The following is a 13,647-nucleotide window of genomic DNA, read 5'->3' on the forward strand; positions in this document are numbered from 1 at the left end:
TCCACCCTAACCTGCATATCTCTGGGCACAATGGGACAATTTAGCACGGCCAATCCACCCTAACCTGCACATCCCTGGGCACTATGGGACAATTTAGCATGGCCAATCCACCCTAACCTGCACATCCCTGGGCACAATGGGACAATTTAACATGGCCAATCCACCCTAACCTGCACATCCCTGGGCACAATGGGACAATTTAACATGGCCAATCCACCCTAACCTGCACATCCCTGGGCACTATGGGACAATTTAGCATGGCCAATCCACCCTAACCTGCATATCTCTGGGCACAATGGGACAATTTAACATGGCCAATCCACCCTAACCTGCATATCTCTGGGCACAATGGGACAATTTAGCACGGCCAATCCACCCTAACCTGCACATCCCTGGGCACTGTGGGACAATTTAGCATGGGCAATCCACCCTAACCTGCACATCCCTGGGCACAATGGGACAATTTAGCATGGCCAATCCACCCTAACCTGCACATCCCTGGGCACAATGGGACAATTTAACATGGCCAATCCACCCTAACCTGCACATCCCTGGGCACTATGGGACAATTTAGCATGGCCAATCCACCCTAACCTGCATATCTCTGGGCACAATGGGACAATTTAACATGGCCAATCCACCCTAACCTGCACATCCCTGGGCACTATGGGACAATTTAGCATGGCCACTCCACCCTAACCTGCACATCCCTGGGCACAATGGGACAATTTAGCACAGCCAATCCACCCTTACCTACACATCCCTGGGCACAATGGGACAATTTAGCACAGCCAATCCACCCTTACCTACACATCCCTGGGCACTATGGGACAATTTAGCACGGCCAATCCATCCTAACCTGCACATCCCTGGGCACTATGGGACAATTTAGCACGGCCAATCCACCCTAACCTGCACATCCCTGGGCACTATGGGACAATTTAGCACGGCCAACCCACCCTAACCTGCACATCCCTAGGCACTATGGGACAATTTATCACGGCCAATCCACCTTAACCTCCACATCCCTGGGCACTATGGGACAATTTAGCACGGCCAACCCACCTTAACCTGCATATCTTTGGACTGTGGGTGGAAACTGGAGCACCTGGAGGAAACCCCGCAGACATGGGGGGGAACATGCAAACTCCACACAGTCACCTGAGGGTGGGATCGAACCTGGGTCCCTGGCGCTGTGAGGCAGCAGTGCTAACCACTGAGCCACCGTGCTGACCTAAGTACGTGCTGAGGCACGCGATTCCCATGGGAATGTTGCTTTTTGTTCAGGGTATTCCTGGAGCATTTTCTCTGCCGTCCTATTGACGATTACGGAGCAGGGAGTAGAGAGCACTTGCTTCAGGAGTCTTGTAGCAGGTACGCAGGCAATATTTGCCATCATTCCCAAATTATGGAATTGTTCCTGTCCTCCAGGCAGCAACAGAGTTTCCCAAAGCGGGGATGAGGTCGAGAGCGCTGGGGCAACCAATGTTACTGTAGAGCTCAGATTGTATCCGAAAGGGATGAGGTTTGGGAAGCTGCGGCCTCCAATGTCTGTCAAGGATTGTGATGGTCTTCGTGTTGTCTCGGAGGGAACCCTGCCGGAAATCGCCCTCCGGTCTCGAAGCAGTACGCTGCTCTCTGCTTCCTATCGCTCAGCTGTCCTCTATTCGGTGCGGACTCTGTCCCTTTTGTACTCTGGGATTCAGTTTTGCTGATGAGCCTGTAGTTTCAAATTCCTCATACATTTGATGAAGAGAAAGTGTGGATAAATATGGAGGGTCAGTGCTGAGGGAGCTCACCGCTGTCAGTGGATTGACACTGAGGGAGCTCACCGCTGTCGGTGGGTCGGCGCTGAGGGAGCTCCGCGCTGTCGGTGGGTCGGCGCTGAGGGAGCTCCGCGCTGTCGGAGGGTCGGTGCTGAGGGAGCTCCGCGCTGTCGGAGGGTCGGCGCTGAGGGAGCTCCGCGCTGTCGGTGGATCGACGCTGTCCACATCAAAAGATTGATGAACCATTGAACTTACTTCGGTGTGAAGTTAAGCACAATCCTATCCGTCCTGTGAATGGAGCTTTGGGGGAGGAGGGGATTGTTGAATTGGTTTCAGTTTAAACGCTGCTTGTGACATTGGACTTTTGGTGTGTCCTCCTCCCCTGCCCAGCACCAGCTCTGGAAGAGCCTGGGAGACGGGAACTTACCAGCAGTGTGAAGAGGACACAGGCAATGAGGCGAAGACACAACGCAGGCAGTAATCCTACACCGCCTCCCTCCATCATGGGCTCACCGCCAAGGTACCGTACTCTGTTACAGCCTGGTGGGAGGGCTGCTGGATTGTGGGTGGACTGCTGTTACAGATGCACTCTGGGGGGAGCGAGTCTATTCAGCAATGCAAGTGTGAAGGGACTGCTATAAGAATTGGCATAATCCTGGGAACACCCCTCACTGGGAGTCCTTGACACACAGGGACAACATAGAGTTAGATACTGAGTATAACTACCGTATGGTAAGTAACAAGAGTAGATTAGATTACTTTAGATTAGATTACTTTACAGTGTGGAAACAGGCCCTTCGGCCCAACAAGTCCACACCGACCCACCGAAGCATAACCCACCCAGACCCATTCTCCTACATTTACCCCTTCACCTAACACTACAGGCAATTTAGCATGGCCAATTCACCTAACCTGCGCATTTTTGGATTGTGGGAGGAAACCGGAGCACCTGGAGGAAACCCACGCAGACACAGGGAGAATGTGCAAACTCCACACAGAGTCGCCTGAGGCGGGAATTGAACCTGGGTCTCTGGCGCTGTGAGGCAGCAGTGCTAACCACTGAGCTACCGTGCCGCCCATATCTCCCTCGGCCTTAAAAATATTTACAGCTCCCTCTACTCTTTTAAAACTGAAAGCAAATCTCCCTTTACTCTCTCAAATGAAAATTAAAGATCCTGCCACACTATCGCCATTTAACACTCCCAGGACATGGATAATATAGAACATTACAGCGCAGTACAGGCCCTTCAGCTCTCGATGTTGTGCCGACCTGTGGAGCCAATCTGAAGCCCATTGAACCTACACTATTCCATTCTCATCCGTATGTTTATCCAATGACCATTTAAATGCCCTTAAAGTTGGCGAGTCTACAACTGTTGCAGACAGTGCTCTCCACGCCCCTACTACTCTCTGAGTAAAGAAACTACCTCTGACATCTGTCCGATATCTATCACCGCTCAATTTAAAGCAATGTCCCCTCATGCTAGCCATCATCATCTGAGGAAAAAGGCTACCCTATAACCTGGTGTTGTGTGATTTTTAACGTTGTAATCCTCTGATCATCTTGTCTGTCTCTATCAAGTCACCTCTTTACCTTCTTCCTTTTAATGAAAACAGCCTCAAGTCCCTCAGCCTTTCTTCATAAGACCTTCCCTCCATACCAGGCAACATCCTAGTAAATCTCCTCTGAACCCTTTCCAATGCTTCCACATCCTCCCTATAATGCGGTGACCAGAACTGTACACAGTACTCCAAGTGTGGCCACACCAGAATTTAGTACAGCTGCCACATGACCTCATGGCTCCAAAACTCAATCCCTCTCCCAATAAAAGACATATCGTAGCCTTCTTAACAACCCTATCAACCTGGGCGGCAACCTTCAGGGATCTATGCACATAGACACCAAGATCTCTCTGCTTATCTATACTACCAAGAATCTTATCATTAGCCCAGTACTCCTGTTACTCCTTCCAAAGTGAATCACCTCACACTTTTCCAAATTAAATTGCATTTGCCACCTTGCAGCCCAGCTCTGCAGCTTATCTATGTTCCACTATAACCTGCAACATTCTTCCACACTATCCACAACTCCACCGACCTTAGTGTCATCTGCAAATTTACTAACCCATCCTTCTACACCCTCATCCAGGTCTTTTATAAAAATGACAAACAGCAGTGGCCCCAAAACATATCCTTGCGGTACACCACTAGTAACTGAACTCCAGGATGAACATTTCCCATCAACCATCACCCTCTGTCTTCTTTCAGCTAACCAATTTCTGATCCAAGCCACTAAATCACGTTCAATCCCATGCCTCCGTATATTGTACAATAGGCTACCGTGGGGAACCTTATCAAACACTTTACTGAAATCCATATGCACCACATCCACCACTTTACCCTTGTCCATCTGTTCGGTCAGCTTCTCAAAGAGTTCAATAAGGTTTGTGAGGCGCGACCTATCCTTCACGAAACCGTGTTGACTAATCAAATTATTCCTGTCTAGATGATGATAAATACCATCTCTTATAATCCTTTCCAACACCTTACCCACAACCGGAGTAAGGCTCACTGGTCTGTAATTCCCAGGGTTGTCTCTACTCCCCTTCTGGAACAAGGGGACAACATTTGCTATCCTCCAGTCTTCTGGTACTGCTCTTGCAGACAATAACGACATAAAGATCAAAGCCAAAGGCTCGGCAATCTCCTCCCTAGCTTCCCAGAGAATCCTACGATAAATCCCATTTGGCCCAGGGGACTTTTCTATTTCCACACTTTCCAGAATTGCGAACATCTTCTCCTTATGAACCTCAATCCCATAATAGCCCGTATCTCAGTATTCTCCTTGACAACATTGTCTCTTCCCTGTGTGAATACTGACAAAAAATATTCATTTAGCACCTCTCCTATCTCTTCGGACTGTACTCTCAACTTCCTGGAACTGTCCTTAACAGGCCATAATCGTACTCTAGTCATTCTTTTATTCCGGACATACCGAGAGAAAGCTTTAGGGTTTTCCTTGATCCTACCTGTCAATGACTTTGCATGTTCCCTCACGGCTCCTCTTAGCTCTCTCTTTCGGCCCTTCCTGGCTAACTTGTAACTCTCACCTGCCCTAACTGAGCCTTCACGTCTCATCTTTACATAAGCCTCCTTCTTCCTTTCGACAAGAGATGCAACTTCTTCCATAAACCGTGGTTCCCTCACTCGACCACCTCCTCCCTGCCTGACAGGTACGTACTTATCAAGGAGATGCTGTAGCTGTTCCTTGAACAAGCTCCACATTTCAATTGTGCCCACCCCCTGCATGGCGTTAGATACGGAGTAAATCTGTCTCTATGCTTTTAAAATGGAAGTAAAGCTGCCACATTTACATTGTCCCCATCAAAGAGCCCCAGGACAGGTACAGCATGGGATTGTGTATAGCGTAAAGCTCCCACATCTGTGTTGTCCAGTCGGAGAGTTGTGGCCCTCTCTTGTCCTTTTGTCTCATAGTCATACAGCCTGGAAATAAACAGTTTCATCCAACCAGTCCAGGCTGACCGTGATCCCAAACTGAACTAGTCCCACCTGCCTGCTCCTGGCCCATATCCCCTCCAAGCCCTTTCCTATTTATGAGCTTATCCAAATGGCTTTTCAAAGTTGTAACTGTACCCACATTCACCACTTCCTCTGGCAGTTCATTCCACACACAAACCACTCTGTGTTTAAAAAAAGAAAAGTTGTCCCTCATGTCCTTTTTAAGTCTATCTCCTCTCACCTTAAAAATATGCCCTCTAGTTTTGAGGTCCTTGCCATTCACTTTATCCCTGCCTCTTATTTAATTAACTTCATTAAAGTCACCCCTCAATCTCCTAGTCTCCAGTGGGAAAAAAAGTCCCAGCCAATCCAGTCTATTTTTATAACTCAAACCTTACATTCCTGACAACATCCTGGTAAATCTTTACTGACCCCTCTCCAGTTTAATAATATCCTTCCTATAGCAGGGTGACCAGAACTGCACACATTATTCCAGAAGAGGCCTCACCAATGTCCTGTACGACCTCAACATTACGTCCTAACTCCTGTGCTCAAAGGACTGAGCAATGAAGTCAAGCGTAATAAACGCCTTCCTAACTTCAAAGAATTATGTCCCTGAGCCCTTAGGTCTCTCTGTTCTCCAACTCTACCCAGGGCCCTACCATTAATTGTGTTCTCTGCGACTATCTGCATGGGATTGCTGTGAACTGTTGTACTCTGTGGAGGCTTGAACTTTGGGCCCAGACCCGCAGATGTGAGCCTGCCCTTCATTCTGTATCCTGGCTGAATGGGGAGAATGTGGGTGACCTTTACTATGTAACTGCACAATGCATCCCCAGTGCTTCAGATTTAAAATCCTCCGTCTTGTTTTCAAAGCTGTCCATGGTTTGCGTCTCTCCCATTCACCGTGACCTCTTTGCAGTCCAACAGACCCTTTGTGGCTGATGTTGCTCCAATTCTGGCAAACGGTGAATTACTGTACCCTTGACAGCGATGCTTTCAGCTTCCTAGACATTAACATCCCCATCGAAACCCCCTGCTGATATTTAACACACGCCTTCCAACCAATCCCTTTGCCCAAGCTTGATCACTTGACCTGATATTTCAGTATATAACTCCATTTTAGAATACTTTGTATAATTCTGGTCGCCCTGCTATAGGAAGGAGGTTGTTAAACTAGAAAGGATTTGGCACGATGGCTCAGTGGTTAGCCCTGCTGCCTTACAGCTCAAGGGACCCAGATTTGATTCCACCCTCAGGCGACTGTTTGTGTGAAGTGCACATTATCTGCCTGGGGTTTCCTTCAGGTGCCCCATTTTCTTTTTAGATTAGATTCCCTACAGTGTGGAAACAGGCCCTTCGGCCCAACAAGTCCACATTGACCCTCTGAAGAGTAACCCACCCCGACCCATTCCTCTCTGACTAATGCACCTAACACTATGGGCAATTTAGAATGGCCAATTTACCCATCCTGCAAATCTTTGTTTCCTCCCACAGTTCAAAGATGTGCAGGTTAGGGTGGTTTGGCCATGGTGTCCAATGATGTGGTGGCTAGGTGGCTTAACCATGGGAAATGCAGGGTTACAGGGATAGGGTCTGGGTGGGATGCTTTTGGAGAGCTGGTGTAGACCCGATGGGCCGAATAGTTTGCTTCCACACTGTAGGGATTCTGTGACACATTTTTAAAAAAGATTTACATGTATGTTGCTGGGAGTGGATGGTTTGAGTCATTAGGAAAGGCTGGATAGACTAGAACTTTATTCCACAGAACATCACAGGCTGAGGGCTGGCCCTATAGAGGTTTATAAAAACATGAGCTGTGTAGCCAAGGCCTTTTCCCCAGGGTAGTGGAGTCCAAAACTAGAGGGCACAGGTTTAAGGTGAGAGGTGTAAGATTTAAAATGGAACTAAGAGGCAACTTTTTAACGCAGAGAGTGGTGCATGTCTGGAATGAGGCAGTGGTGGAGGCTGGTACAATGACAACATTTAAAAGGCATCTGGATGGGTACATGAATGGGAAGGGTTTAGAGGGATACGGGCCAAATGGGAGCAGATGAATTTAAGATAGTTGGTCATCATGGACGGGTTGGACCGAAGGGTTGGTTTCCGTCCTCTGTGACTTTCTGCTAAAACCCCTGGGAAATGCCTCTGATGAGAGATGCTGTGTGTTCGCCGGTTTAATGTTGTGTTGAATTCTCCGTGCAGCCTGCAGGACATCCAGAGGAATCGGACAGCGTCACAGTCACGGACACACGCACTCCCTGCTGCCCTGCACTTTGCCAGCTCGCTGCTGCTCTCTCGGGGCCCTTTGCACGAGGCTTCTAACTTTGACGACACCTCAGACGGAGCAGTTCACTACTTCTATGACGAAGCCGGTAGGTGCTGGTCCATCTCTCGTGGCTTTTTATTCCCGATCTCTGCTTTTACGGTACCTGAGAATTGTAAGTGCAGTACACGTTGACTTGCTTTTTGATATAAGAGCCACTATGTGGCAGTTTACTCCGGGACCCCTGACTAGGGATGGGAGTTAAATGTATTGGGTTAACGAGTATACATCAAAATCCACAGCTGAGAAATGCACCATTTAATTGAATAGGTCTATGTGGGGATTTGTGTACCATACCGAGCACCTCCCAACACCTCTTCAATAAACCTATCAACCTGTCCATTCCTTCCTCTGTTGTTGTGTCTCTATCCATCTTTCCTTAAATGTATCTATACTGCTCACACCAACCTGTGGTAGTGAGTTCCACATTCTCACCACTGTGTGAACAGGTTCCTCCCAAATTGGCCGCCCTGCTATCGGAAGGATATTATTAAGCTGGAGAGGGTTCAGAAGAGCTTGCCCAGGATGTTGACCAGGAATGGAGGGTTTGAGTTATAAGGAGAGGCTGGGACTTCTTTCCCTGAAGTGTTGAAGGTTGAGGGCTGACCTTGTAGAGATTTACAAAACCATGAGGGGGATAGGTAAGGTGAATGGCAGGTGTCTTTTCTCTAGGCTGGGGGATTTCTAGAAGAGGGGGTATATTTTTAAGGTGACAGGAGAAAGATTTATAAAGGTCATGGGGACAATTTGTTTTATGTAGGATGGTTCATGTGTGCAATGAACTTCCAGAGGAAGTGCTGGATGGGGGTACAGTTAGAATGTTCAAAAGACATTTGGATAAGGACATGGATAGGAAAGGGTTTGGAGGGATAAGGCAGGAGCAGGCAGGTGGTTTGGGATTATGGGCGGCATGGACTGGTTGAAGCCGAAGGGTCTGTTCCCATGCTGTGTGGCTGTATGACTATAATCATTCAGTGACTGTTTGCATCACTGACTGTCGGTCTTGGTCTCCCTCAAAAACCCAACAATTCCTCTAATTCTAGCCCAATGCTTCCCAACCTTGTGCACTCTCCCTCTCTGACTCCAAAGAGCCCTCAGTGAGGGTTAACAGAGCGGAAGAGAAGGGAACAAGACCTATTGGGGGAGAAATTGCTTCAAAATACAAGCCTAAAATTTCAGCCTCTGACCTTCTCTTGGGCTCCTGACTCCCTCTTTGGGAAGCATTGTTTTGAAATCTATCAGGTCAGCTCCCTGCTTACGCTTCCCCAGGGGTAAAAGCCTGAGTCTGTTCAGTATTTCCTGATAGCTGCTCAGTTCGGGAATGATAATGTAAACCCTTTCTCCTGGCTCAGTTTTTTCACGTACTTCCCTCAGTCCTACTGAGGCCGAACAAGTGCTGCCCAAGGGCCAGTCGGGGATTGATTGTGACACCTTCTTTATGTTGAACAGCCTGTTGCCTCTTGATGACTGGACTCTGCACACAAAAGACGGCAGTTTGGATGTGGCGGTGGAGGGTTGTTGCTGTTGCGTGTGGGGCTGTGCTCGCATCCAGCACAAGTTTGGGGAATGGGGGAGAAGGAAGTATTTTAGTGACTTCATCAGAGGATTGTCCCGACTCAGTGAGGCAGTGCACCAGTAATTACACCTCCACTGTTCCTGGAGTCGTCACAAATGTGAATTCATATAACCCACTGAATAGTCCAATTTCACCTGTCTAATTCAGGTTAAAAGAATGTGCCACACCAGGAGTTTTATCTTATGAAGAAAATCGCTATTTATTGTCATCAGATTGTTTTTAATCACCTGGGGGGGGGGCACGGTGGCTCAGTGGTTAGCACTGCTGCCTCACAGCACCAGGGACCTGGGTTCAAACTCCCTCTGTTTGTGTACAATTTGCATGTTCTCCCCGTGTCTGCGTGGGGTTTCCTCCGGGTGCTCCAATTTCCTCCCACAGTCCAAAGCTGTACAGGTTAAGGTGGAATGGCTAAATTACCTATAGTTTCCAGGGATGTGTAGGCTTAGGTGGATTAGCCATGGGAAATGCAGGGTTACAGTGATTGGGTAGGGGGAGTGGATCGGGATGGGTCAATGTGGATTCGATGGGCCAAATGTCCTGTTTCCACACTGTAGGGATCCTGTGATTCAATGGCAGGTGAGTAAAGTGAATGACTAACTTCTAAGCCTGTAACATAAGCTTAACCCCCTTTGTAAAATTCCCGTACATATACAAACAAGTACACGTATTGTATATAGTTTCCTTGGCTTAAAACAGTGTCTTTTCCCAATTTCCCACGTCCACAGTCCAGAAACGAAACGGGTGGTCTTTCCAAGATGCATGCTGGGTGAATTCTCAATTATTAAAACACTTCTCTCCTCATATTTAAATCTGCACATACGTGCTGGTGAGGTGAAGGCAGCAATTTGAGAGGATAGCATTAAGACAGGTCTGCCATGATTGAGTTGAAATGTGGGGCGGGTGGTGAAGTGGAGAGGCTGAATGGCCTCCGTTTATTGCTATAGAAAGATACCGCTGGTTTTAGAGCTGTGACCCCATAAACAAACGGTGGGGCTGTCCCTCTATCTTACTGAGCCACTGATCCTTTGCACTATTAGTCACAATTTACTGACCGCTATCCCCCTTCCTGTCCTCCCGCTGCAGGCGTCCGCAGGTCCTACACCTTTGGCCCGACGGGTGGTGGCTACGAGAATCCAGTGGGCCAGCAAGTGAGCCTGGAGCATATCTCCAACAACGCATGGCAAGTTACACACTGTCTCCTGTGTCCTCCTCCAATGTCACCCACTCAAATCTCCTGTTTCCTGCCGCTGTGCCTTGTCCTCAGGAGGTCCTGAAGGATTTCCTGACTGAGGTGCGATTACGTGTGTGGGCGATTCAGCCCCTCGAGCCTGCTGGGCCGTTGGATAAGGGTGTAACTAGTCTGGCTGTGATCCCAGCTCACGTCCTTGGCCATTGTCCAGTCTGCCCTTTGCTTCTTGGCTGACGAGGGGGTATGTCTGTCTCTGTCATAAGTGTGTTCCACTCACCTCTCTGTCGAAACCCCAATGGACCCAACTTGTCCCATAAGGTGACCTTCCTGCTGTTTCCATCCCCCTCCAACCGCCTCCTCCCCCAGATATCCGTTGCAGATGCACAGCAGGATCCCACAGCATGGGGGCCGTTCCAGCAGCAGAACTGCTGGCCCTGGGCTCTGCGAGAAAACTCCCTCTGCCCTCCTCCGACAGTTGTGGGATATTTGAAGCTTCAGATGGACACGGGCTCTGTTCAAAGTTCCATCTGACTTGCGGCACTACCAACCCTAACCCGACGGCTTAGTGACGTTACCGGTGGCCTGTTAATCCAGAGACCCAGGTGGTGTTCTTAAGGACCCGGGTTCAAATCCCGCTACAGCCAATGTAGAATTTGAATTCCGTAAAAATCTGGAATTAAGAATCTAATGATGACCACGAATCAGTTATCGATTGTCAGGGAGAAACCCAACTGGTTCACTGATGTCCTTTAGGGAAGGAAGCTATCATCCTTACCTGGTCTGGGCCTACGTGTGACTCCAGACCCACAGTGATGCGATTGACACTTAACTGCCCCTCTCTTGGATGGATGGTAAATGCCAGCTCAGCCAAGGACACTGTCACCTGGTGAATGAATGACTGACAGCCCGCCCCCACCCCTCCAACATTCTGACACCATTCATATTCCAGAAATCTGCAGAGTTATTAACCGCGATTTCTCTTTTCTGTGTGATCCAGGGATCATCAGTCCCACTCTTCCAGCTTCACCTCTGCCGACGCTCCAGAGGGAATGCCAGCGCTGTCGCTCCTCCAGCCCCGGCCTGTGGTACTCCAGGGAATGCAGGTCCGTAATGTGCCGTTGGAGATTCCTGAGGTAACTGAGGTTCACTGCAGATTAAAAGTAGCCTCTTTCACATTGCTTTCCTCCTTTGTGTGTCGCAGCGTGACGTGTTGACCTTCTGTGTTCCTTGTTTTGTGAGCTGGATAGGTTATTTGACTGCAGTGGGCGTTACGCCATGGTATAGATAGTCTCTCCCCTCCACCTTCCTAGTGATCACGCGCTGGCCCCTAGGTAAGGCAAGTACGGTAGCATGTTATTGTGGCAAATGGAGCAACAGTCCCTTTGATCACCTGCACTTTCCAGTTCAACATAAAGTTGCTAGACGTTGGAGATCTTGGCATTCCTGAGCAACGTGGCCATCCATCACAAAAGAACAGGAGGAGAACCCCTCCAGCGCCTTCCTCCTGTTCTGCCATTCGGTTTGATCAGAATCTGAATTCCATCCACGGGCCTTTGTTTAATAACTCTCAACTTGTCGTTGGACGAGGCTATTATTTTGTTTAATCTGGGTTTAAATTTTCGGTTAATGGCCACCCCTAGTCACAACAGTGTTTAGGGTGGAGTTTGTGGCATGTGGGTGGGCCAGTATTCATCGCCCCTTGAGAAGGTAGAGAAGTGCTTTCCGACCATATCCCTGCCTCTAACGATAAGGTCACTGCCTCCACTCAACCATGCGCCCATTTTGACTCTCCTCACCAGAGGGGAAATAGCTTCCCCTTTCTCGATCAAAGCACCTTTTAAACCTCGTGTACTTGAGAATCCACGGTCAGTAACGTAACCCCAGTGCAGCTCAGTCGCATGCTGTCAGATTGAGTGGAGGAGCGTGGCTAGATGTCTCTCTCCCATTTCCATTTCATCCCAGGATAGATCGCTAAGCACAGACAGCAGCATGTCAAATAATCTCTGCTCCTTGTTTGTTTTTCTTTCTTTCTTGTTTTTCTTTATTTTGGGGGAAAAAAATAATTCCCAGTTGGATTTTCTGGATCAGGAATCTCTCCACGAATCCCAGGAAAACACGCTAATGATTGAAGAGAAGAGCAGGAACAAGCAGTACTACAAATTCTGGCTGCTGCCCTGGAAGTGGATGCGAATTCGTTACGACAGACTGGCACTGCAGGCTTTGTTGGACAGGTTTGGCGGGAAGGGAGGGGTATCGCGATCTGTACTGAGTGCCTTTGAAACATATAGAACATAGACAAGTACAGCACAGAACAGGCCCTTTGGCCCACGATGTTGTGCTGAGATTTAATCCTAATGTAAAATATAGTAACAACCTACGCACCCCTCAACTCGCCTGCTCTCCATGTGCATGTCCAGCAGTCACTTAAATGTCCCCAATGACTCTGCTTCCACCACCACCGCTGGCAACGCATTCCATGCATTCACAACTCTCTGCGTAAAGAACCTACCTCTGACGTCTCCTTTATACCTTCCTCCTAATATCTTCAGACTATGACTCCTCGTACCCAGTCAATCCTGCCCTGGGGAAATGTCTCTGGCTATTGAGGACTTGGAGAAGTTGGCAGCCCCAGTAGTTTGTGCCCCACTGCCCAGCCGTTGATGCTAATTTCAAACACCTGCTCTTGCGGGAATTGCGGCTGGATTTCCATCTCTGCATCCCGAATGGAAACCACTTATTTAGTCACTTTTTCCGATTTAGAAGCGCTGCGTTGGCCTCAAAGGCCGGTGGAGCATCTTGTGGACGTGAAAGGTGCTTTAGCAATGCACGTCTTGCTCCACATTGGGACGAACCCGGCTCTGAGCCTCTCAATGGAAGACCCTCCAGACCGCCCACGGTGCCTTCGCAGCCAAAGTGGCATTGTAATGTCAGAATCACAGGAGTGCAGCAGCTAAGAGGAGGCCATTTGGCCCACTGTGTGTGTGTGTGTGCTGTCTCTCTGAGTGACTCTCTCTGTAACCCTGGATATGTGTCCTTTTCAAATAACCGTCAAATTCCCCTTTCAAATACCCCACAGTTGAACCAGCCTTCACTAAACCTCCCAACCCTGAACTTGTGTGAAAAATATTTTCCTCATATCTTTATTTTTCTTTCTTTCATTAATTAATTTGAAACCGTGCTGTCTTGATTGCTGTCACTTAACGAGCAGTAACCTTTCCTCCCTTTTACTTTGTCCCCAGGATTTTTTAATACTTTCATCAGATCTCCTCTC

General features: G+C 48.5%; 1 protein-coding gene across 4 annotated transcripts in view; it reads left to right on the forward strand.

Annotated features, from left to right (window-relative positions):
- LOC122543844 (pecanex-like protein 3) overlaps nt 1-13,647 on the forward strand; it is a 67,262-nt gene that overhangs the window by 13,023 nt on the left and 40,592 nt on the right. For 3 of the 4 annotated variants that reach the window (XM_087983755.1, XM_087983754.1, XM_087983753.1), the window contains exons 7-11: nt 2,157-2,286; nt 7,491-7,660; nt 10,271-10,367; nt 11,374-11,509; nt 12,447-12,607. In XM_087983755.1, the coding sequence (XP_087839881.1) occupies nt 2,157-2,286; nt 7,491-7,660; nt 10,271-10,367; nt 11,374-11,509; nt 12,447-12,607 (694 nt within the window). The remainder of the gene's footprint in view (nt 1-2,156; nt 2,287-7,490; nt 7,661-10,270; nt 10,368-11,373; nt 11,510-12,446; nt 12,608-13,647) is intronic. The other variant, XM_087983756.1, reaches the window with a different exon arrangement.

This window comes from Chiloscyllium plagiosum, unplaced genomic scaffold (genome assembly GCF_037043375.1).
Source record: "Chiloscyllium plagiosum isolate Xiang-an unplaced genomic scaffold, Cpla_swu_hap1 HiC_scaffold_46, whole genome shotgun sequence".
Taxonomy (NCBI): Eukaryota; Metazoa; Chordata; class Chondrichthyes; order Orectolobiformes; family Hemiscylliidae; genus Chiloscyllium; species Chiloscyllium plagiosum.